The following is a 26,888-nucleotide window of genomic DNA, read 5'->3' on the forward strand; positions in this document are numbered from 1 at the left end:
TGTCCAGCTGAGCCTTAAATTTGTTTAGGCTATCAACTTCAACAACAAGCGATGGAAGTCTATTCCACAAACCAACTGCCCGCTGGCTAAAGGCGAATTTCCGCACATCTATCCGACATCCGTCCTTCCTCAATTTGAATTTATGCCCTCTCAGGTGATTATTCTGAGCAAGAGGAAGAATCCCATCGGCATTGAGCATGCTCAAGCCATTCAAAGCCTTGTACACCTCTATCAGATCACCTCGGCGATGCCTAGTCTCCAGGCTCTGTAATTTGCAAAACTTAAGCCTTTCTTCGTAAGAGCAACCCTTTGTTCCATTCACTAATCTTGTTGCCCTTCTCTGTACTCGTTCCAGCAGCTCTACATCCTTCTTGAAATGAGGCCTCCAGACCTGTATACAGTACTCAAGATGTGGCCTAACCATTGCCTTATACAAGGGAATAATCACCTCCTTATCCCTGCTAGAAAAATTCCTGTATATCATTGACAAGACACCATGAGCTACTCTTGCAGCTCGTCTGCACTGCTCAGAGAACTTCATATCTGCCTGCACAATTACCCCCAGGTCCTTTTCATTCTCTACCACTGTCAGCGTAGTACCACAGAGTTGATACGTTGATCTGGGGTTACTGTTTCCCATATGTAGTACTTTACATTTGTCAATGTTAAACTTCATTTGCCACCTCTCAGCCCATCTGCTCAACCTTTCCAGATCCTGTTGCAGCAGCATAGTATCAGTAGTGTCCTTAACAACCCTGCCAACCTTTGTATCGTCTGCAAACTTGGACATTAAGCCTGATACACCATCATCAATATCATTTATAAATACAGAAAACAACAATGGACCCAACACTGAACCCTGAGGAACTCCACTAATAACATTAGTCCACGTTGAGCAGTGTCCATTGATTACCACTCTCTGTCTTCTGCCACTCAACCATCCCTTTATCCATAGCAGCAATTTGCCTCGAATGCCACACTTCTCCAATTTGTGCAGCAGTCTTCCATGCGCAACAGTATCAAAAGCCTTTCTAAGATCCAAATATATAATATCAAAGTTATTCCCTGCATCCAGTTCTTTTGTGACTACATCATAGTATCCAATCAAATTGGTCAGACAAGACCTGCCCTTAACAAACCCATGCTGTGTCTGAGCTATAACTGAATTCTTGTCCAGATGATCCTGCAGTGCTTCTTTAACCAGTGCCTCCATTAATTTTCCTGGAACCGAAGTTAAACTAACAGGTCTATAATTACTTGTGTCAGCCTTTGATCCTCCTTTGTGAATTGGGGTTACATTTGCACATCTCCAGTCCATGGGTACCTCCCCTGAGTCCAATGAAGCTCTCATAATTATGGCTAGGGGTTTGCTTACTTCCTTTGCTGCCTCCTTTAATATAACTGGATAGATCCCATCCACCCCGGGTGCCTTTTTTATGTTTATCCTCAACAATTTCTCCTCCACTTTCCTCTCAGTTATTAGAAAATCATCTAGCTCACTGCCAATGTTTACTTCACCTACGACATTCCCCTTCCTGAATAACTCCTCATGTGTGAATGTAGATGCAAAATACTCGTTTAGATTGTTAGCCACCTGAGCTGGATCCTCAACTGTTGAACCATCAACAGCCAGTGGACCAATCTGATTCATCCCTTTCCTTCTTGAGTTTAAATAGGTAAAGAACTCTTTTCTGTTTTTCTTTGCATCCTTTGCCAAGGATTTCTCATAATCTGCCTTTGCCTGCCTAATCTCCTTTGTGACTTGGTTACAGACCAACTTATATCTATCATAGGCTTCCACGTCACCCATTAATTTGTACGTATCCCATGCATTTTTCTTCTCTGCCATATGTCTCATTAGTTCATCTGACAACCATTTTGGCCTGAACCTTGAACAATATTTCTTGTTATGTAAAGTAAAGCCTGGTAGCTTCCAAGATTAGTTCCTTGAATGCTTCCCATTTTGAATTTGCTGTTGGTAACATCATCAGTTGGTCCCACTGTATAGAATTTAAATACTGTCTCAGACCATCATAGTCGCCTTTACGAAAGCAAAAACCCTTCCCTTTACCTCTGATGGTAGTTACCTCCTTGAGTAAATCCCACTTCAGCACACTGTGATCACTGCCACCCAGTGGTTCATTTATCTGCAGATTCCTAATGCATGAAGAATCACTACTGATAATCAGATCAAGAGTATTACTCCCTCTAGTTGCCTCCCGAACATGCTGGTGTAGAAAACAATCATCCAATAAATCTACAAAAGCCTTGCTAGTGTGTGAGTGACCAACCCACAAATTCCAGTCAATATCTGGGAAATTAAAATCCCCCATTATAAGACTCTCTGATTTACTGGCCCATTCTATTTCCCTGTACAGTATCTTATTATACTCATCAGAGTCATTAGGCCTATAGCACACTCCTACTCTCAATTTTGATTTACCTATGCTTATGTCACACCAAACTGACTCAACACTGCACTGTCCAGCGATGTCAACTGGCTTCACTTCCTTGGATTTTATGTGTTTTTTAACTAATAGCATAACCCCTCCTCCCTTCCTATCCTGTCTATCCTTTCTGTAGACGTTGTACTCCCCAAATTCCAGTTCTGCATTCCTTATATCTGTGTGACACCACGTCTCTGATATCCCAACAATATCTGCCTTTGCTGTTTTGAGTAATACCTCAAATTCATCAAATTTATTTACTAAACTCCTAGCATTAGTGTACACGCAAGTATACATGCACCTGTTTCTATTCTTAGCTACCCTAACACAACCCATGTGTTTACTTGTACCGCAATGACTTCCAGCAGTCTCTGAAATATCCTGCATCTTGTTTTTCAGGCTTCTGCTCATTCCAATAGAAGCAGTGCAAGAATCTCTTTCACCTCTGCCAGTGGCTACTGTTAATCCATTAGTCTTTGTCTCCCCCCAAGCTAGCAGTTTTCCGACCCACCTAACACTGCCTCGATAGCATCAGCAAATATTCTTGCACCCTTTCTATTTAAGTGTATCCCATCCCTGTAGAAGCAATCTCTTCTGTTAACAAGTACAGTCCAGGCTGAAAAAAATTCTACCCCTTCAGCCTTGCACAATCTTTCCAGGGCCGAATTGATCGACAAGGCTCTCATCATATACTCCCTCCTATCGTGTCTGGGCAGAATTGCAGACACTTTCAAATTCAACCCTACTTCACGGCTTTTTTTCAACAGTGACCTGTACTTGTTAAGCAATTCCGCTGGTCTCCTACTGCATATTATCGCAAATGCAATAAGATCGAATTTACTACACATGTATAATTAATTGCACTAACAGAAAAGACCAATAAACTGGGAGCTGCAGATTGTTTTTATTGTTTTATGGCAGTGACTCTCCAAAAATTGTGCTACTACTTTCACGCTATCCCACCTCACAAAATTTCTGCCCAACAGAAATTTTGTGAGGCAGGATAGCACACAAAATTTCTGTTGAACAGAAAATATTGTGATTAATAAATATAAAACATAATTTAATATAAAATACATTTAAATTTTAATATAAATATTTTAAATATTAAAATACAGTGAATATTTAATATAAATATTCACTGTATTTTATATTAAAATAAATTTTAATATAAAATATAGTGAATGACAATAGTGTCTCCGACCAATACAACAACAGTAAATGGGAAATATAACTCTCACACATTTGACATTTTTTAAAACTTCGTAAACTTGTATGTATTGCTATGCTGAAAGTCTTGTTGGTTAATTCGAGACTTGGGGGGGGGGATCCGCAAGGGTCTAGTGAGGAAATTTTTATCAGCGTGACCCTCTTTTGTAGGTAGAAGGAATATACAGTTGACCCAGCTTTATGATATTAATCCGTTCCAGAGACACCATTGTAATGTGAACCCAGTAAAGCATTGTTTTTTGGTAATTCATTCCAAGACCTCAGAAGTTGAAATTTTCTTGTTACTGTGCTCTTTAGGGGCCATATTATCAGTTTACACAATATTGTACATATATGAATTTAATGCAGTAAATTTATGTCAAATCAGCATGACACAAAAAATCACTTCAATTAAAGGTTGCAAAAACAAAACATGCAGCCAACACATTTACAAACGCTGCTATTGTCTGAGAGGAAGGACCATGTGGTCCACTTGGAGACAGTCGTAAGCCCATCATACGACTAATCATACATCTAATCGTAAGCCCATCAGACAGTCATAAGCCCACCATTAAGCCAATAAGTAGATGCCGGTTAACATGATCACTGGTTATTAGAATCAGTCACTTTATAGAATCAAGTTTTCAGGTTTTTAAAATATTTGGTGTACTTTGTTTGCTTTTTAAGTTGCTGTTCGAATACCTTTCAAGACTAGGTTCTTTAATCCCTGCGCGCGTGCACACACACACACACACACACACTTTTTCTATTATAAATTCAAGAACTGTCCAAGTAGGTCAAATGATCTATGCATGCCTATGAGCTTTTGTGCATGCCCCTCAACATGAACATCCATATGTGGTGATACCTACCAGTGATACTGCCAGCCATACAGATCAGCATCACTGGAATGAAATGCCCACACTTGAGGGAATTTTATTATTATTATATTAACACCATTGGAGTCTGGCTTATTTGCCCTGTTCTGCAACCCATGGAAACCTGGAAACTGAGGATCCTTGGAGAAAATCAGATTGTCTTTTAATTTCCCAGATATTGACTGGAACTTGTGGATTGGTCACTCACACACTAGCAAGGCTTTTGTGGATTTATTGGATGATTGTTTTCTACAGCAGCAGCATGTTTGGGAGGCAACTAAAGGGTGTTAATACTCTTGATTTTTTTTATCAGAAGTGATTCTTCATGCATTAAGGATCTGCAGGTAAAGAAACCACTAGATGGCAGTGATCACAGTGTGCGGATGTTGTATTTTCTCAAACAGGTAACTACCATCAGGGGTAAAGAGAAGGGTTTTTGCTTTCGTAACGGTGACAACGGTGGTCTGAGACAGTTTTTAAATTCTATACAGTGGGACCATCTGATGACGTTACCAACAGCAAATTCTAAATGGGAAGCATTCAAAGAATTAATCCTGGAAGCTACTAGGCTTTTCATATTAACTAATAAATATTGTTCAAGGTTTAGGCCTAAATGGATGTCAGATAAATTAACGAAACATGGCAGAGAAGAAAAATGCATGGGATGCATATAAATTAACAGGTATCACTTGAAGCCTATGGTAGGTATAAGCTTGTCTGTAATCAAGTCACAAAGGAGATTAGGCAGGCAAAGGCAGATTATGAGAAATCTTTGGCAAAGGATGCAAAGAAAAACAGCAAAGAGTTCCTAAACTCTAGAAGGAAGTGGGATGAATCAGATTGGTCCACTTGATATTGATGGTTCAACTGTTGATAATCCTGCTCAGGTAGCTAGCAAACTGAGTGAGTATTTTGCATCTACATTTGCAAATGAGGAGTTATTCAGGGAGGGGAATGCCAGAGGGGTATTCAACTCTGGCAGTAAGCTAGAGAATCTTGTAATAACTGAGAGCAAAGTGGAGCAGAAACTGTTGAAGATAAATATAAGAAAGACACCTGAGGTGGATGTGGTCTATCCAGCTATATTAAAAGATGCAGTGAAGGAAATAAGCAAATCCTTAGCCATAATTATGACAGCTTTCTTGGACTCAGTGGAGGTACCCATGGACTGGAGATGTGCAAATGTGACCACAATTCACAGAGGATAATCAAAGGGTGATACAAGCAATTACAGACCTGTTAGTTTAACTTTTGTTCCTGGGAAATTAATGGAGGCACTGGTCAAAGAAGCACTGCAGGATCATCTAGACATGACTTCAGTAATAGTTCAGCTATAGAGTGGGCTTGTTAAGGGCAGAAGTCTTGTCTGAGCAACAGTGCGTGGGGAAAACAGTGTATGGATAAACGGATGGTTTAGTGGGAGAAGACAGAGTGGTAATCAGTGGACACTACTCTTTGTGGAGTCCCGCAGAGTTCAGTCTTGGATGCATTGTTGTTTTCTGTATTTATTAATGATATTGATGAAGGTACATCAGGCTTAACGGCTAAGTTTGCAGATGGTACGAAGGTTGGCAGGGTTATTAATGACACTAATGACACTATGCTTCTGAAACAGGATCTAGAAAAGTTGAGCAGCTGGGCTCAGATGTGGCTACTGACATTTAACATTGACAAATGTAAAGTACTGCAAGTTGAAATGTAAAGTTTGAGTAGTAGTAACCCCAGAATAATCTATGAACTGTGTGCTACCACACTCAGGGTGGTAGAGAATGAAAAGGACCTGGGGGTAATTGTGCAGTCAGATATGATGTTTTCTGAGCACTGCAGACAGTCTGCAAGGGTAGTCCACGGTGTCTTGTTTTCAATGATATTCAGGAATATTTCTAGCAGGGATAATGAGGCGATTATACCCTTGTATAAGGGTATAATCGCCTCATTATCCCTGCTTGAAATATTTAGTACTCAAGGTGTTCATTTCAATTTTACATTCTGGTCTTGGCGCATTATAGCCCAAGTTGTTTATGCGCCAATAAAACCCAAATCAAATCATTTTTCATTTGAGTGAGCTTCCATCTCAGTTGCCACCCGGATTTTCATCCATATGCAACCAATTCTCATTTAGTTTATCAGTCTCAACCTTAGTTGTAAAAACCAATATATAAAGACCAAACGGTCAAATCAAACAAACAAAATAACATTAATCGACCATTCAGCCTTGTGGTGGGGATGGGCAATCACACCTCTCACCACAAGTTACCGTCCCCACCACGAGGAGGTAGGTCATTACTACCATCCGGGCATCGCCCGGCAGCGACTATAAGCCAGCTTAGCAAATCTTAAAAAAGAACAAAAGAATTCATAATTATCAAAAATATACATCAAATTAACTTCAGTGAGAGCCAGTGTCCCAAAGTCCAACCTCGCTCTTAAATCCTCATATAGAGGACAATATAGCAAGATATGAAGGCCGGTCTCAGTCTCTCCACACTCACAGAACTCCGTAAGGGTCAACCCCAAATGAAACAGCCTTGACCTCAAGCCATGCCCCGTAACGACGGCAGCAGCTGCAAACCCAAATTGGAGCCAGGAGCGTTGCTCCCTACTCACTATATGGACCAAGGGCATAAAGGTATACAAATGACGACCTTTCTCAGAGTTTGTCCATTGGAATTGCCATATGGTACTCAACTCATCATTGATTCGCCCCCGTTCTGCTGTTATATCAGGGAAACCAGCCAACCGCCCCACCGGGCACGACCGGACGCCAAAAATCACTCTGGTAATCCCCCGCTTAAGGGCATACCGTAAAGCAAACTGTGCCACAACCAACTCCGCAGGCACCTTCCCTGCAAGGACGCACAAGGCATCTGTGGAAACAGTTCTGCAAGCCCTGGTTATACCTAAGAGAGCAAACCTCTGTGCCGAAGACAAGATTCTACGAACATGAGAATGTTCTATATACCCTCCCCAAGCCCCAGCAGCGTAAGTCAGAATCGGAATAAAGATGTTATCATAAAATAAGTGGAGGGCACCACCCTTTATACCCCATTCAACACGCGTAACTCGCTGGAGCTTGGCATATAATCGTTTCACCTTATCTCGGACAAAGGCAGCATGAGCTACCATAGAAAGTCGCTCTCCCAGGTACCTGGTCTTATTAACCACTCTAAGCGAGAAATCACCAGAATGACACAAAGGAGGTCGAGTTCCACTGGGGCGTCCCCTCAGAAGCACTGCTACAGATTTCTCTGCAGAGACCTCCAGCTTATGCTGAGCAGACCAATTCAACAATTGGCCTAGAGAAGCAGCTATACGCTCCTCAAGAATCCGGCGGGACTCTCCACACACCAAGATGACTAAATCATCAGCATAAGCTATTCTGATCGTACCTTCCACAGCTTGCATTTGTAGGAACTCATCGAGAACCCAATTCCAGAGAGTCGGCCCCAGAACCGAACCCTGTGGGCATCCTCTATAAACTCTTCTCTCACACTTCATGAAAGGAGTACAAATGAGCACATATCTCTCTCGGAGATAGTCCTCAAGAAGACTGTATAAATTTCCTGTCCAGGAAATTTATACTCAAGGTGTTAGCCACACCTTTGAGTACTGACGGTACCCAAATTCAAATTGATGAAAGACAGTTGTAGAGTAGATGTGTGGAAATTTGCCTTTAGCCAGTGGGTGGTTGAATTCTGGAACAAACTTTTATCTGTCATTGTAGAAGTGGACAGCTTAAATAAATTCAAGGCAGAACTAGACAAACATTTGAAGGGAATGGATTGGTGAAATGGGAAGAGTTTTTTTTTTTTTTTTTCTGGCTGATGCTGTAGAAACTTGCTTTCTTGCATCATATGCCTCTACTAATGGTAATGCTAACTCTGTGGCCCTGTTCACGCAGCATGCAACAAATTTATAGCTTGTCATTCTTAGTGAGCAGATTCATTTCTAAAGCGCAGAGAGATCATAATGATTAGAGAGGGTTAGATCAGAATTGAGAGGTTGATAATTTGCATTTAAATAATTTATTTAATATGTTGGTAAGTTTATTTTGATATGTTTTTTTTTTTTTTTTCATGTAATAGTTTTGAAATTTGATTTTTGTAATATTATAAATATAATTTTTACTTTAGTGAATTTAACAATGGTTGTGACAAGACCTACCTTGAACACCTCATCAGAGGGCATCATGACTTGTACAGAAATAGCCGATGGCAAATCCCGGGTGAATCATGATTTTAACTTTTGCAGAACCTGTGGCTTGTATTCCAAGATCGACTAGTGGATAATCATAGTTCACCTGGCGATTCTTTTCTTTGTCACTGTTACATTCCATACAATAGTGACAAAGAAAATGGCAATTTGAAGTTAAAATTTGGTGCATTGCTAGAAGAACTTGATTCACTTTTTTCCCAGTTACATTATTCTCCCTCGAGAATAATGTAACTGGGAGCTCATCAGTGATTCAAGACTCTAGTAACCTACCAAGTGATGCATTCCCGATTTGGGCCCCTGAGCAGAATAACCAAATTCAAACTGCTGTTGTTCAGGACTTAGTTATATTAGGAGACTCCATTGTTGGGGAAACGGGAAATATTTTTGTAATAAGGATAGGTGGACTAGAACAGGGTATGTCTCCTGGGAGTAACAGTTAATGATGTCACCAACAGATTGTCAGATTTTAAGACGGTAAAGAGAAAATTATTATTCATGCGGGGACTAAATGGTATTAAGCACACGCAATTAGACAGTTTCTTAGACAAATGTAGGACCATTCTGAAGAAATGCTGAAAGTTAGGTCAGAATGTGCGTGTCTGAATTCTGTCCACGCACGTTAAGATGGATTATGTGCTTGAAAGCCTTGTGGATTAACTCAAGACTTAGAACTCTGCAAGGCTTTTGGGGGGAAATTTTTAACAGCTTGGCCCACACTTGCAGGTAGAAGGAATCTGTTTTGTTGAGACGGGATACATTTAAACAAAGGTGGTGCAAAGGTTTTTGACAGTATTATTGAGGATACCTTAGCAGGTCAGGCAAACTGCTAGTTTGGAGTGGGAGGCAAGGGTAATATAAATAAATATATACGTTTATCTGATTACATTTGGTCTAATTTGCATGTAAATGCTCGTGGAATGAGCTTCTCATTATGATGGCTTAAGGTGCTACATAGCCTCTATTAACTGGATAGATATCTCACAGAGAGCAAATGCAATTGAATTATGGTATACCTTTAAAACATTAATCACAGAATTAATTGAGCAGAAAAAGATGGCATGAAAAAGTTAGAGCAATAAAAAGTACTGAAGCCTATAAGAACTACAAATTGATCTGTAATAGTGGCACAGAAAAGGTTTGACTGGCAAAAGCAGATTAAGAGAAACCACTGGCAAAGAGAGTGAAGAGCGGGGATAAGGAATTCTTTGCACATGTAATTGCAAAGAACAGGTCAAACCAGATCAGACGCTTATGTAATGGACATGGGATAGTATTAGATACCCCAGCTGATGTTGCAGATGAATTCAACAGTTACTTTGCATCAATATTTACTGAATAAAACCCATTATTTCAATGAGAAATTATGGGATGAAGTTGAAAAATATGTAATTAATGATACTGAAATTTCACATGATTATTTAATAGTAGTTGTTGGTGACTCTATTGTCAGGGAAAGAGGGAACATCGTATGTAAAAAGGACAGGTAGGACCAGGGTATGTCTGCCAGAGACAAAGGTTAATGACGTAGTAAAGCTGATATATTTTAAGGGCACAAAAGGTGATATTGTTGTACATGTTGGCACTAATGATATTAAGAGTAGGAGACTGGCAGAATTACTTAACAATTACAGGTCACTGTTGAAAAAAAGTCATGAATTAGGGTTTAATTTGAAAGTGTCTGCAATTCTGCCCGGATACGATAGGAGGGAGTTTATGATGAGGGTCTTGTCGATCAATTCGGCCCTGGAAAGATTGTGCAAGGCTCAAGGGGTAGCATTTTATTCAGCCTGGTGTGTACCTGTTAACAGGAGAGACTGCTTCTACAGGGATGGGATACACTTAAATAGAAAGGGTGCAAGAATATTTGCTGATGCTTTCGAGGCAGTGTTAGGTGGGTCGGAAAACTGCTAGCTTGGCGGGATACAAGGACTAATAGATTAACAGTAGCCACTGGCAGAAATGGAAGTGATTCTTGCACTGCGTCTATTGGAATGAGCAGCAGTCTGGAAAACAAGATGCAGGGTATTTCAGAGACTGCTGGGATCATTGCAGTACAAGTAAACATATGGATTGTGTTAGGGTAGCTAAGAATAGGAACAGGTGCATGTATACTTGCATGTACACCAGTGATATGAGTTTGGTAAATAAATTTGATAAATTTGAGGTATTGCTCAAAATATGAAACACAGATATTGTTGGGATATCAGATACGTGGTATCACACAGATATAAGGAAAGCAGAACTGGAATTTGAGGAGTACAATATGTATAGAAAGAATAGACAGGATAGGAAGGGAGGAGGGGTTATGCTATTAGTTAAGAAACACATAAAATCAAAGGAAGTGAAGCCAGTCGACATCGCTAGACAGTGCAGTGTCGAGTCAGTTTGGTGTGACATAAGCATTGGGAGATCAAAATTGAGAGTAGGAGTGTGCTTTAGGCCTAACGACTCTGATGAGTATAATAAGAAACTGTATAGGGAAATAGAATGGGCCAGTAAATCAGAGAGTCTTATAATGGGGGATTATAATTTCCCAGATATTGACTGGAATTTGTGGGTTGGTGACTCACACACTAGCAAGGCTTTTGTGGATTTATTGGATGATTGTTTTCTACATGAGTATGTTCGGGAGGTAACTAGAGGGGGTAATACTCTTGATCTGATTATCAGTAGTGATTCTTCTTGCTTTAAGAATCTGCAGATACAGGATCCACTAGGTGGTGGTGATCACAGTGTGCTGAAGTGGGATTTACTCAAAGTGGTAACTACCATTAGGGGTAAAGGGAAGGGTTTTTGCTTTCGTAAAGGCGACTACGATGGTCTGAGACAGTATTTAAATTGTATACAGTGGGACCAACTGATGATGTTACCAACAGCAAATTCAAAATGGGAAGCATTCAAAGAATTTATCTTGGAAGCTACTAGGCTTTACATACCAACTAAGAAATATTATTCAAGGTTTAGCCCTAATGGATGTCAGATGAACTAATGAGACATATGGCAGAGAAGAAAAATGCATGGTATACATGTAAATTAATGGGTGATGTGGAAGCCTATGATAGATATATGCTGGTCTGTAACCAAGTCACAAAGGAGATTAGGCAGACAAAGGCAGATTATGAGAAATCCTTGGTAAAGGATGCAAAGAAAAACAGCAAAGAGTTCTTTACTTATGTAAACTGTGGAAGGAAAGGGATGAATCAGATTGGTCCACTGGATATTGATGGTTCCACTGTTGATGATCCTGCTCAGGTGGCTAACAAACTAAACGAGTATTTTGCATCTACATTCACACATGAGAAGTTATTCAGGAAGGGGAATGCCAGAGGTGAAGTAAATTCTGGCAGTGAGCTAGATGATTTTGTAATAACTGAGAGGAAAGTGGAAGAGAAACTGTTGAGGATAACCATATAAAAGTCACCTAGGGTGGATGTGATCTATCCAGTTATATTAAAGGAGGCAGCAAAGGAAGTAAGCAAACCCTTAGCCATAATTATGAGAGCTTCCTTGGACTCAGGGGAGGTACCCATAGACTGGAAATGTGCAAATGTGACCCAAATTCACAAAGGAAGATCAAAGGCTGACACAAGTAATTATAGATCTGTGAGTTGAACTTCTGTTCCAGGAAAATTAATGGTGGCATTGGTTAAAGAAGCACTGCAGGATCATCTAGACAAGACTTCAGTTATAGCTCGGGCACAGCATGGTTTTGTTAAGAGAAAGTCTTGCCTGACCAATTTGATTGGATACTATAATGTGGTCACAAAGGAACTGGATGCAGGGAATAACTTTGATATTATATATTTGGATCTTAGAAAGGCTTTTGATACTGTTGCACATGGAAGACTGCTGCACAAATTGGAGCAGTGTGGCATTGGAGGCAAATTGCTGCTATGGATAAAGGGATGGTTGAGGGGGAGAAGACAGAGTGGTAATGAAGGGACACTGCCCATTGTGGACTAATGTTATCACTGAGTCCCTCAGGGTTCAGTGTTGGGTCCATTATTGTTTTCTGTATTTATAAATAATATTAATGATGGTATATCTCATCTGCAAACTTGGACAATATAATGCCCAAGTTTGCAGACGATACGAAGGCAGGGTTGTCAAGGACACTACTGACAGTATGCTGCCGCAAAAGAATCTGGAAAGGTTGAGCAGATGGGCTGAGAGGTGGCAAAAAGTTTAACATTGACAAATGTAAAGTACTAAAGATGAGAAACAGTCACCCCCAGAGCAACGTATCGACTCTGTGGTACTACACTGACAGTGGTAAAGAATGAAAAGGACCTGGGGGTAATTGTGCAGGCAGATATGAAGTTTTCTGTGCAGTGCAGATGAGGCTGCAAGAGTAGCTCATGGTGACTTGTCAATGATATACAGGAATTTTTCTAGCAGGGATAAGGAGGTGATTAGTCCGTTGTATAAGGCAGTGGTCAGGTCACACCTTGAGTCTGGAGGCCTCATTTCAAGAAGGATGTAGAGCTGCTGGAACTAGTACAGAGAAGCGCAACAAGGTTAGTGAACGGAACGAAGGGTTGTTCTTACGAAGAAAGGCTTAAGTTTTGCAAATTACAGTGTCTGGAGACTAGGCATCTGTAAGGTGATCTGACTGAGGTGTATAAAGCCTTGAATGGGTTGAGCATGCTCAATGCTGATGGGATTCTTCCTCTTGCTCAGAATAATCACCTTAGAGGGCATAAATTCAAATTGAGGAAAGTCAGGTGTAGGATATATGTGCGGAAATTTGCCTTTAGCCAGCGGGTAGTTGGTTGGTGGAACAGACTTCCATCCCTTGTTGTGGAAGTTGATAGCCTAAATAAATTTAAGACCCAGTTGGACAGGTATTTCGAACGAATGGAGGGGTGAAATGGGAGTGGTTTTTTTTTTTTGCTGATGCTGCATAAGCTTGCTTTCTTGCATCATATGCCTCTACTAATGCTAATGCAAAAAGATTTGACTGACAAAGGCAGATTACGGGAAATCACTGTCAAAGAGAGTGAAGAGTGTGGATAAGGAATTCTTCGCATATGTAATTGCAAAGAACAGGTCAAACCAGATCAGACCCTTATGTAATGGATGTGGGATAGTATTAGGTACCCCAGCTGATGTTGCAGATGAACTCAACAGTTACTTTGCATCAATATTTACAGAATAAAAATCCATTATGTCAATGAGAAATTTTGGGATGAAGTTGAAAAATATGTAATTAATGATATTGAAATTTCACATGAGTATTTAATGAGTAAAGCTTCTGGGGTTGATGGCATATACCCTATAATTTTAAGGCAGGTGGCAAGTGAAGGCATTGAACTATAATTATGAGATCATCTCTGGATTCCGGAAAAATTCAGTCTAAGAGTGTAGTGGGAAATTACCAATCGGTCAATCTAACTTCAGTAGTAGGGAAAATAATGGTGGCAATGATCAGTGGTGGAATTCAGGATCATTTGGATAGAAATGGAATTCTGAAAGTTATGCAGCATAGTTTTGTAAAGGGAAAATCATATTTATCTAATCTGGTTAGCCATTTTGAAGGGTCACTCAAGTGCTGGACTTCGGGAATAATTTTGACATTCTTTATTTGGATTTCAGCAAAGAATTTGACTCGATCCCACATGTGTAGTTATATTTTAAGCTAGAACAGGTTGGAATCACAGGGAAGATCCTTAGATGGGTAGCAAGATGACTTCAGGGCATGAGATAGTGTTGTGATAAATGATTATTTCTCAGATTGGTAAATGCAAGAAGTGGGTGTTCCCCAAGGATTAGTTTGAGAAGAAGGAAATTTGCAGATATTTTAAAAATTGGTAGAGTAGTTAATGATCACAGCCAAGCAGAGCTTCTTCAGAGTGACCTAGATAGACTTAAGGGATGGTCAGAAAAGTAGCAATTATGCTTTAATCCAGCAAATTGCAAGGTCATAAACCTGGGGACTGTAAATCCCAAACAACTTATACACTTTGTGGAATTGAACTAAAGTCAGTAGCAGAAGAAAGAGACTTGGAAGTTATGATATGGTCAGACCTGAAGTTATCTGAGCATTGTAGACAGGTTGCAAGAAAGTCCCATGGTGTACTATCAATAATTTATCGAACATTTGCTGGTAGAAATAAGGACATCGTAATCCAATTATATAAGGCTATTGGTTTCTTTTTTTTTTTTTTTTTTTTTTATGTGAACCCCAAATACGAGAGGTATTAGAACCTATAGTACTTAGTACCGTGCTTGGGTTGGAGGTTGAGAAGACGAAAGAAGATATTTGTTGACATTGGACTTGAACTTCTGTAGATTGTAATTTTCAGGAAATACATATGAAGGAAGGTTGTTCCAGAAAACGGCAGTTGAATGAATAAATGAGGAAGATGAAAAATTGGTTCTGTGGGTTTGAAGTTGGACAGTAAATGGATGTTGGCTGGTGGCGGCACGTGTTTGGACTGTTTTGAAAGAGAGAGCAGGAATTATAGAAGCCAATTCAGAAGAACAGTGCCCATGGAAGTATCTGTAGAAGAGGCATGCAGCAGAAGCAGTACGTCTATGAGAAAGTGAGTGGAGAGACTCTGTTAGAGATGAATCATTAATTAACCTAACTGCCCTCTTCTGAATGGAATCAAGAAGCTTGAGAGAGGTTTTGGGGGGGGGGGGTACCATCCCAGATGTGGGAACAATATTCCATGGCAGGGTGGATTTGCAATTTAAACAGAGTGAGCAGCTGTTTGGAAGAAAAGTAACGCCGAGAGCGAAAGAGAAAACCAAGTTTTTTAGATGCAGAGGAAGCAATGTTTGTAATGTGCTTGTGCCAAGAGAGATTAGAAGTCAGGGTAATCCCCAAAAGAGATATATCATTTTGCCTAGAAATCGGAGTGTCACTAAAGATAAGCATAGGAGCAGAAGAATCCTTTTTGCGAGATATAAGACAAGACTGAGTTTTAGAAGGGTTGAAATCAACTAAGTTGTCTTTGCCCCACTGGAGGATTACCCGAAGATCAGCATTTAAGGAATTGGTAGCAGATTTTCGAGAAGTTGAAGCTGATTGAGCAGGACAAGGTTTCTCAAAATGGAAAGTGGAATGCAATGTGCTATCATCGGCAAAACTATGGATAGGATTTCCAGTTAATGGAAGAAAGTCATTAATATACAAGAGGAAAAGAGTGGGGGAAAGAACTGAACCTTGGGGGGACACTGGCATTAGTGGAGAAGTTAGAAGACAGAGAGCCATCTACCATCACCCTCAGTGAGCGATCAGAGAGAAAACTGGATAACCAAATACTAAAAACAGTTGGCAAACCATAAGATGGAAGTTTGTTTAGAAGACCTTTATGCCAGACACAATCAAAAGCCTTTGAAATGTCAAGAGCAACTACCTGTGATTCACCGAACCTTTCCATTGAGTTAGTCCATAAATGGGTAACATAAGCCAGAATATCTCCAGTGGATCGACACTGACGGAATCCATACTGGTGATCGTTGATCAGATGGAAGGTTTCTAGGTAGTTTAAGAGTTGGCGGTTAATTGATTTCTCCATTACTTTAGAAAGAGTAGAAGTAATTGCAATGGGACGATAATTGGATGGGAGGGATTTGTCACCCTTTTTAGGAACTGGCTGGATATGAGCAAATTTCCAAGCAGAAGGAAAAACACCTTTCGAATAAGAAAGTGAAAAAAGGCAGCAAAGAATAGGAGCAAGTTCAGGAGCAGGTTTTGAGAACAAGTGGAGAAATACCATCGGGACCTGGAGCTTTCTTAGCATCAAGATTCATCAAAATCCTTCTGATATCCTTTTGACGGAAGACCACAGGAGGCACTGAATGGAGCGTGTTGGGAATGGTGGGAGGTGTTTTACCAAGATCATTAATACATGAGTTGGAAGAAAAATGGGATGCTAGCAGGTCAGCTTTATCCTTGGCTGAAGTGACAACAGAACCATCTGGTTTGGACAGAGGTGGGAGCAGAGATGGGCAAAAGTTGCGGCCAATAGCTTTGGCAAGAGACCAGAATGCCCAGCTACCATTAGGGCAAGAAGCAAGTTTTCTACTCTTAGCCTGTTCAAACTCTAGTTTGGATTGATTAATAACTGCTTTACAATTGTTGCGAGCTTTGGTGTAGGCAGAAAATGAAACTGAAGAATTAGAAACAAGCCAATTACGATATGCAACATTCTTCTCTTGAACAGCTTGTTAGACTACACTTGAAATACTGTGTTGAGGTATGGAGACTGCACCTGAAGAAAGACATTGAGCTTCTTGAAAGGGTTGAGAGATGGGTAATTTTACTGGTGACATTAGCAGAAGTCTGTCCTTATGAGGAAAGACTTAGAATATATATGTTGCACAGCTTGGAAACTAGGTACCTTAGAGGCGACTTGATTGAGATGTTTAAGGCTCTGAGAAGCAATAGTAAAATGAATGGGGATGAAATTTTCACGGTTATAAATGACTCTAGAACTAGAGGCCATAAATTCAAGTTACGTGGTGAGCTGTTTAAACTGGATTGTAGGAAGTTTTATTTTAGCCAGTGAGCTATAAATTACTGGAATAAGTTACCTACGTGGGTGGTAGAGGCACCCGTGTAGGTAACGGAAAATTCAGGGAAATTCAAAGGTCAGCTGGATAGCTAGATGTGGGAGGAAGGAAATGCATAGGTTGTCTATTTTGTTTTCTCTTGTTATTATTTATTAGTTATTAATTTTTTTAAATTTTATTATTATTAATTTATTTTTATTTATTTTTGGCTGGTGCAGCATAAGCCTTTGGCTTCCTTGCAACATATCACCATTACTAATACCAAATGAAGGTTTTGGGATGACCTGTTCTTGGATCAAGTCTTTATGTGCTGGTGGAGGGATCTAATGACAGTGTCCAGCACCTCTTCCTCTGCTTGTGTAAAATGTAACTGTACCCCTTCCCTCAAATCACGGTTAACATTGACAAGCACACACCAATTAGGATGCCACCGCCGTGTGATACAACACTGGTATTTGGTGGGTGTAGCTCTAGCATTTCCTTTGCATACACAAAGCATATGTCTGCATATTTTGCTAACTTTAATGCTCTTCTACTCACTATACACATAAAAAAGTTAATGTACCACAAGAGCAATCTGTTTGTTACAGCCTTACATTTACATCATGTGTTTTATAAAAATTGTAATACGACAGTTTACGTAACATTTTGTGCAACAATCTGATTTGCATACCCCACTTCATGATGTTTGCAAAATACTTCTGGCATTATAACCCACGGTGGGTTTTAGCCCTCTCAACGATGTTTCACCAGTAAGCAAACTTCCAGAAGTCAAACTTCTCCAATTTAATGTTTGCAAAATACTAAAGTAGAAATTTTCATTAATCTGTTTAATGCTCTAACTCAAAACCCGTTGCTCCTGCTTCAAACTGGGTGTAGACTTGTATTTTAATGAACCCTCAATAAATATCAACGTAGATTTCAAGGAAACCCTGTATGCAGGATATTGTGAGAATTCACTCATAGAAGCTGTACTGGCTTCTTTCAATAATTAAAAATCAATTCCTTTTATTTAACAGTACTCATATGAGTTAAAAAAACTATTAATAATATTGGTTTATGTAATTTCACTTTGCATATCTGAGATTTTCTGTGAAAATGTGATTTTTGAAAAAAAAATTTTATTTTTGATTTTCAGGTAAAAAAGATTTTGGATCGACCTCGCTGTAAATTATTACAGGAAGGTGATATTCTTGTAGAAATCAATGATAAAGATGTAAGAGGATTATCACATACTGAAGTAGTACAGGTGTTAAAAGACTGCCCATGTGGAGATTCTGCACATGTTACCGTTCAAAGAGGTGGTCTCTTAAAAAGTAAAGTTTCAAAGGTACAGTTAAGTTCTAATTTTTGCTCTTCCAAGGCACACCTTAGATTTTGGATTCCTCCACAAAAATCTGAAAAGGTCATTATAATAGTTTTAAATTATATAATTTTGTTCCCATGCTTCCTGCGGAGATTTTTGCAATACAATAATGATGCCACTGTTATTATTTGAAGTATTTTTCACTGTGCTAGGAAGTTTGAATCAAACTTCCTAGCAGAGATGAATCAAATCTGTACTGGTTACTTACAAAAGATAAACTCCAGTAGCAGTTTCTGTTTGGAAGACTTTCAGTGGACCTAAATGTGGCAGAGGTTTATGAATATGTGCTTTGTTTTGGGCAAGAAAAAAGAAGTGGTGGTATGCCTATTAGCCACAAATTGTGTTCGATTAAGGGTATTAGAAATTTCTGCGGTTTACCTCACAGTGAATTTGAAGCTAATATTGATTAGTACACGTAACTTATGCTTATGCCATAAAACAGCCTGTGCTTTGATGAAAAAACAATGTTAGCACAAAGGTTGCTAGCTGATGTCTCCAAAAGTACATTTCCTACCAGCACTATGTGTGGAGCACAACTATGTGGATGTGGCTAATATTCAAGCAAATACAGTACAGCATATCCCCTTAATTAAATATTGGATTATTCAAAATGTGATGCATTTCGAAGTAACAACTGTGCCCTGATGAATGATAACGGGTTTATATGCATTTTAGTACAGATTATTTGACATATGTCCAGAATGAAATTTGAAATCTGAACTGGATCCATAAACTTATGAACAGCTTGTATAATTCAAAAAGACTGCTGACGCCCTATTGATAAATATTGTTATAAAATTTTGCTCATGTCTTTCAAAATTTAGTATAGTTTTACAATATATGGCACTCTATAAATTTTATATTTTTATTTACTTTCGTAAGAATTGCATTCAAAATCAAACAGAATTCACTGCTGGTTTGAGGAGGAGGGTGGAGAAATACAATGATTTCCCAACACAGGTACTGTGCATCAAGTGTTCAGATATGTGCATTTAATTTGAAGAAAATGATAATAAATGTACTTTCGGGGTGGGGGGGGGTCTATTCCATTGGAGGATTTAAAAAAAAGAAAACTATTCTAAAGCAGCGTTCCCTAAACTGGGGTCCGTGAAACCCTGTTCGTCCATAGACCAGTTTCAGGGGTCCACAAAACGGACATCTGGAACTGGTCGATTTATTCATTTTATGTATAGAAAATTAAGTTGTTATAAATAAAGTTGTTATTATTATATGATTATGTAAAAATAATAAATTTGAGTTGTTTTAAATATAAAACTTTGAATTTTCTTTGTGAGAAACCCAGTGTACACACACGCATGCACATATATACATATAGGTATATATGTACAGTAATACCCCGAAGTTACGCGATAGGTGGGTCCGACGAAAATCGCGTAAGTCGAATTCGCGTAAGTCGGGGTACAACTTTGCATATAAATACATATAAATTTTGCTTAATTGGGACCAAGGACTAACAAAAACACTAGTTTAGAAGAAAAATATTAATAAAAATTGCAGTTCTTTATACATATTAATACAAAATATGTATTAAAAAAACAAATGACTTACGTTAAAAAGTTATTTCGATGTCGATGGCTTCATAAAATCTAACAAATTCGTCTGACGACCCAGCGCGTTCTTTTTTTCACGCAGAATTTCTTCGTAGCAAGCTAATAATTTTTTTATTCCTTGCTTTGTAGCTGTAACGCGTTCTTCGTTGGAGTCTATGTTTTCTAAAATTTTTAAGCCCTTTACAATTGAGCCCTTTTCAATTTTCAACCTGTCAAGTTTGCAATTGTCATGTGCTTTTCGCCGTTGCTTCATTTAGGCCTGTAGCACGTGCAATATCACATGGTCTTTCATTTCGCTCAAAGCGTTTCACAATTTCATATTTTTTTCTCTATCGACAGAGGCGGACTGGCCATAAGCCTTACCGGGGAAACCCCGGTGGGCCAGTGTGATTTTGGCCATAAACCATAGTATGAGGCCACTATAAATTTTCCGGGGGTAAGAATTTTTGACCCAGTCCGTCTCTGTTTATCGATAATTGCTTTTCTTTTTCTCTCTGAATCTGCAGTGTCTTCACCAGGACGCTTCCTTTTCACACCTTTTAATTAAGTATTTTACTCATTTTTAGGGAATAAAGCTTAGCCATAGTATACATGCACAAACTCTTGACCTACTTTTAACATTACTTTAGAGAAAATTTCCCAAACCTTTTCAAGCTCGGATCATCTTTTGCAGATTTTTTATTTTTTTTTCTGCGGCCCACCTATAGCTATAAATTAATGTATTTTCAATAATTATAATCGTAGGTTCAGGAAATAATGACACTACCATTAGGACATTTAACATACCAGTAATAATGCAATTAGGTATTCATTAGCATCAGTAAATATGAATAAAAAATAGGTAATTCATTTCTTTGTTTATTATCAAAAGTTTACATAAAATTAACTTATTTTAGTAAAGGAAATAAGGAAATTTTCTTATAGTTTTATGTAGGTATATTTCAAATAAGTTGTTCTTGGACTGGTAGCAGGCCACAGACCACACTTTGGGAAACCCTGCTTTAGAGCATCTGAGTTACTTTTAGTATCTAGTTGCATGTAATATTTCTATTTTGTGCACCTTCCATGGTAAATCTTTTTTGGTAAATGGCAACTGATTTATGCCAAATGAAGAGAAAAAAAATAAACAGATTTAATTCCATGACCAAGACAAAATTTTGCAATTGTAATCAAACATATTTTTCAGCTGTTCTGAACTGACATCAACTGATCACTGGCGTGCTTAGTAAGAACAATTTGCACATAATGAAGTTTACTGAAAGTAATAATAGTAAAAAAGACAAATGTCTTTTTTCTTAAACAGCAAATAATATCCATAAAATATGTACTCCCTCTCTCACGCACATCACAGGCATAATGCGCTAGTCCCGCAGGAATTAGTTATTGTTGGTGATTCTATTGTCAGGGAGACTGGTAATATATTGTGTAAAAAGAATAGATGGAATAGGACCAGGGTATGTCTGCCAGGGGCAAAAGTTGATGATGTAAAGCAGTTACCTTTTATGGGCACAAAGGATGATATGGTTGTACATGTTGGCACCAATGACATTAAGAGTAGGAGATCTGTAGATTTACTTAACAAGTACAAGTCGATGTTGAAAAAAAAGTTGAGAGTTAGGGTTAAAATTGTCTGCAATTTTTCCAGGAAACAATAGGAGGGAGTACATGATGAGAGCCTTGTCAATCAATTTGGCCTTGGAGGGATTGTGCAAGGCTCATGGGGTAGAATTTTTTTCAGTGTGGTCTGTGAGGGAGAGACAGCTTCTACAGGGATGGGATACACTTAAATAGAAAGGGTAAAAGAATATTTGCTGATGCTATCAAGGTAGTGTTAGGTGGATCGGAAAAGTGCTAGCTTGGGGGGTGGGATTCACAGACTAAAAGGTTAACAGTAGCCACAGACAGATGTGAAGGTGATTCTTGCACTACTTCTATTAGAATAAGCAGGTCCCTGGAGTGAGGGGGCGCTGGCGGTTTCAGGAACTGATGGCAGTCATTGTGAAACAGGTGGTTATATGGGATGTGTTAGGGTAACTAAGAATAAGAATAGGTGCATGTATACTTGCATGTATACCAATGCTAGAAGTATAGTAAATAAATTTGATGAATTTGAAGTGTTGGTCAAGACATCAAAGGGGGATATTGTTGGGATATCAGAGATGTGATGTCACATAGATATTAGGAATGCAGCATTGGAATTTGGAATAGTACAACGTTTACAGAAAGGATAGGAAGGGAGGAGGGGTTATGCTGTTAGTTAAGAAAAACATAAAATCAAAGGAAGTGCATCCAGTTGACATAGATGGACAGTGCAATGTTGAGTCAGTGAGGTGTGACATAAGCACTAGGAAAGCAAAAGAGTAGGAGTGTGTTATAGGCCTAATGACTTGAATGAGTGCAACGAACAATTGTACAGAGAAATAGTGGGCTAGTAAATCAGAATATCTTATAATGGGGATTTTAACTTCCCAGATATTGACTGGAACTTTTGGGTTGGTCACTCACACACTAGCAAGATTTTATGGATTTATTGGATGATTGTTTTCTGCAGAAGCACATTCAAGAGGCAACCAGAGAGGGTAATACTCTTGATCTGGTTATCAGCAGTCATCATTCGTGTATTAAGAATTTGCAGATAACGGAACAACTAGGTGGCAGTGATCACAGTGTACTGGTTCGGGATTTACTTAAAGATATAATTACCATCAGGGGTAAAGGAAAGGTGACTACAATGGTCTCAGACAGTTTTTAAATTCTGTACAGTGGGACCAACTGATGATGTTACCAACAGCAAATTTTAAGTGGGAAGCATTCAAGGAATTAATCGTGAAAGTTACTAGACATTTCATACCTATTAAGAAATATTGTTTCAGGTTTAGGATGTGTAATGGTTGTGAAATGAACTAATGAGACTCGTGGCAGAGAAGAAAAATGAATGGAATGCATATAAATTATTAGGTGACACAGATATAAGCCAGTCTGTAATTAAGTCACAAAGGAGATTAGGCAAGCGAAGGCAGATTATGAGAAATCTTTGGCAAAGGATACTAATAAAAACAGCAAGGATTTCTTTACTTATATGAACTCTAAAAGAAAGGGGATGAATGAGATTGGTCCACTTGATATTGTTGGTTCAACTATTGATGATCATGCTCAGATCGCAAACGAACTGAATGAGTATTTTGCATCTACATTCACACGTGAGGAGTTATTAAGGAAGGAAAATGCCAGAAGGTTATCAAATTTTAGTAGGGTGCTTAATGATTTTGTAATAACTGAGAGCAATGTGGAGGGGAAATTGTTGAAGTTAAATTGAGGTGTATAAGGCACGTGGGGTGGATGAGATCTATCCAGTTATATTAAAAGAGGTGCAAAGGAGCTAAGCAAACCCTTAGCTATAATTATAAGAGCATCCTTGCATCAAGGGTGGTCCCCATGGACTGGAGATGTGCAAATGTATCCCCAATTCACAAAGTGGGATCGAAGGGTGACACAAGTAATTACAAACCAGTTTAACTTTCCAGGTAAAATAATGGAGTCACTGGTTAAAGATGCATTGTAGGATTATCGAGACAAGACTGCTGCAATAATACAGACACAGCATGGGTTTGTTAAGGGAAAGTCTTGTCTGATAATTTTAATGGGTATTATGATGTGGTTACAAAGGAACTGGATGCAAAAAATAAATTTTGTTATCATATACTTGGATTTCAGGAAAGCTTTTGACCCTGTTGTATGGAAGAAAACTACTGTACAAATTGGAGCAGAATGGTATTAAGGGTAAGTTGCTACAATGGATAAAAGGGTGGTTGAGTGGGAGAAGACAGAGGGTGGTAATTAATGGGTGCTGCTCTTTGTGGCCTAATGTTATTAGTGGAGTTCCATAGGGTTCGGTGTTGGGCCCACTGTTGTTTTGTATATTTATCAGTTATACTGAAGAAGTTATTTCAGGCTGAGTGTCGAAGTTTACAGATGATACAAAGGTTTTCAGGGTTTTTAATGACAGTAATGGAAGTATGCTAATGCAATAGGATCTAGAAAATTTAGGAAAATGGGCTAAGAAGTGGCAACTAAAGTTGAACATTGACAAATGCAGAGTACTGCATATGGGTAGAAGTAATCCCAGAGGAACGTAGCAACTGTGTGGTACTAAACTTAAGGTGGTAGAAAGTGACAAAGACCTGGGAGTAATTGTGGAGTCAGATATGAAGCTTTCTGAGCAATGCAGACAGACTGCAAGAGCAGGTCATAGAGTTTTGTCAATGATATACAGGAATTTTGCTAGCAGGGAAAAGGAGGTGATTATCCATTTGTGTAAGGCAGTGGTCAGGCCATGCCTTCAGTACTGCGTACAGATCTGGTGGCCTCATTTTAGGAAGGATGTAGATTTGCTTGAGCATGCACAGAGAAGGGCAACAAGATTGGTGAGGGAAATGAAGTGATCCTCTTACCAAGAGAGGCTAAGTTCTGCAAATTGCAGTGGCTGGAGACTAGGCACCTGCTAGGTGAAGGCATCTGAATGTGTATGAGGCCTTGAATGGGTTGAGCACGCTGAATTCTGATAGGATTCTTCCACATCTGAGATTAGGAACCTAAGGGGGCATAAATTCAAATTGAGGAAAGACAGTGGTAGAATAGATGTGTGGAAATTTGCCTTTAGCCAGCGGGTGGTTAATTGCTGGAACAAACTTTAACTGTATTCAGGGAATAACTTTGATATTATATACTTGGATCTTAGAAAGGCTTTTGATACTGTTGCACATGGAAGACTGCTGCACAAATTGGAGCAGTGTGGCATTGGAGGCAAATTGCTGCTATGGATAAAGGGGTGGTTGAGGGGGAGAAAACAGAGAGTGGTAATCAATGGACACTGCTCATCGTGGACTGATGTTATTAGTGGAGTCCCTCAGGGCTCAGTGTTGGGTCCATTATTGTTTTCTGTATTTATAAATGATATTGATGATGGTATATCAAGCTTAATGTCCAAGTTTGCAGACGATACGAAGGTTGGCAGGGTTGTCAAGGACACTACTGACACTATGCTGCTGCAACAGGATCTGGAAAGATTCAGCAGATGGGCTGAGAGGTGGCAAATGAAGTTTAACATTGACAAATGTAAAGTACTACTTATGGGAAACAGCAACCCCAGAGCAACGTATCAACTCTGTGGTACTACACTGACAGTGGTAGAGAATGAAAGGGACCTGGGGGTGGTTGTGCAGGCAGATATGAAGTTCTCTGAGCAGTGCAGACGGGCTGCAAGAGTAGCTCATGGTGTATTGTCAATGATATATAGGAATTTTTCTAGCACAAATAAGGAGGTGATTATTCCCTTGTATAAGGCAATGGTCAGGCCACACCTAGAGTACTGTATACAGGCCTGGAGACCTCATTTCAAGAAGGATGTAGAGCTGCTGGAACGAGTACAGAGAAGGGCAACAAGATTAGTGAATGGAACAAAGGGATGCTCTTACGAAGAAAGGCTTAAGTTTTGCGAATTACAGTGTCTGGAGACTAGGCAGCAGCGAGGTGATCTGATAGAGGTGTACAAAGCCTTGAATGGTTTGAGCATGCTCAATGCTGATGGGATTCTTCCTCTTGCTCAGAATAATCACCTGAGAGGGCATAAATTCAAATTGAGGAAAGACAGATGTAGGATAGATGTGCGGAAATTTGCCTTTAGCCAGCGTGTGGTTGGTAGGTGGAACAGACTTCCATCCCTTGTCGTGGAAGTTGATAGCCTAAATAAGTTTAAGGCTCGGCTGTACAGGTATTTCGAACGAACAGAGGGGTGAAGTGGAAGTGGTTATTTTTTATTTATTTATTTTACTTTAATTTTTTTGGCTGATGCTGCATAAGCTTTCTTTCTTGCATCAAATGTCTCTACTAATGCTAATGCTAACTGTCAATCTGTCATTGTGGAAGTTGGTAGCTTAAATAAGTTCAAGGAAGAACTGGAAAAACATTTAGAGGGAATGGTGTGAATTTTTTTTTTTTTTTAATTTATTTTTTTGGCTGATGCTACATAAGCTTATAAAACTATAAATTTACTATAAAACCCCTCTTACTATAAGTTACTATAAAACCCCTCTTAACCTTAGACAATGTGGCGCATAGCCTTCCATTCCCTCTTGCTCCTTGGAACATCACTCCACCTACATGTAACTTACACCTTCATGAATAGAATAAATCTACTTTACTTAGGAAAAATTTCTTGCAACTAGTAGTGCTACTTGCCATGCAACTTGCCATGCAGTAGTGGGCCAGTTTTCCAACTTTGTCGTAATACATGCCGATGGTTCAAAGAATGGTGGCCATTTTGGAATCACTGCAATTTTACCAAACATCACATTAGCATATCATTTGTCATGTGAGTTTAGTATATTCTCTGCCGAACTAATAGCAATTCAGGTTGCATTGAATTACATTGAGTCCTCTGATATTAAAGGCAGCATAATTTTCTCAGATTCTTTTAAGTGCACTTCAAGCACTGAAAAACATCATGAACATTACTCACCCAGTTGTGAAAGAAATAATCACCTCTTTGCATATCTTGTCAGAACCTTTTGAGAAACATATTCTTCTGTTGGGTCCCAGGACACATGGCAATTCCTGGAAATGAACTAGCAGACAATGCTGCCAAATCTGTTAACCTACCACCCGACAACAAATGGAAAGT

The 26,888-nt window shown here is 39.1% G+C and overlaps 1 protein-coding gene across 1 annotated transcript in view; it reads left to right on the top strand.

Annotated features, from left to right (window-relative positions):
* Magi (membrane associated guanylate kinase, WW and PDZ domain containing protein magi) overlaps positions 1-26,888 on the top strand; it is a 569,393-nt gene that overhangs the window by 419,296 nt on the left and 123,209 nt on the right. Inside the window, exon 13 of the mRNA XM_090385296.1 lies at positions 18,411-18,602. Coding sequence (XP_090241422.1) covers positions 18,411-18,602 — 192 coding nt within the window. The remainder of the gene's footprint in view (positions 1-18,410; positions 18,603-26,888) is intronic.

Source organism: Mastigoproctus giganteus, chromosome 11, assembly GCF_048544385.1.
Source record: "Mastigoproctus giganteus isolate SK-2022 chromosome 11, ASM4854438v1, whole genome shotgun sequence".
Lineage (NCBI taxonomy): Eukaryota > Metazoa > Arthropoda > Arachnida > Uropygi > Thelyphonidae > Mastigoproctus > Mastigoproctus giganteus.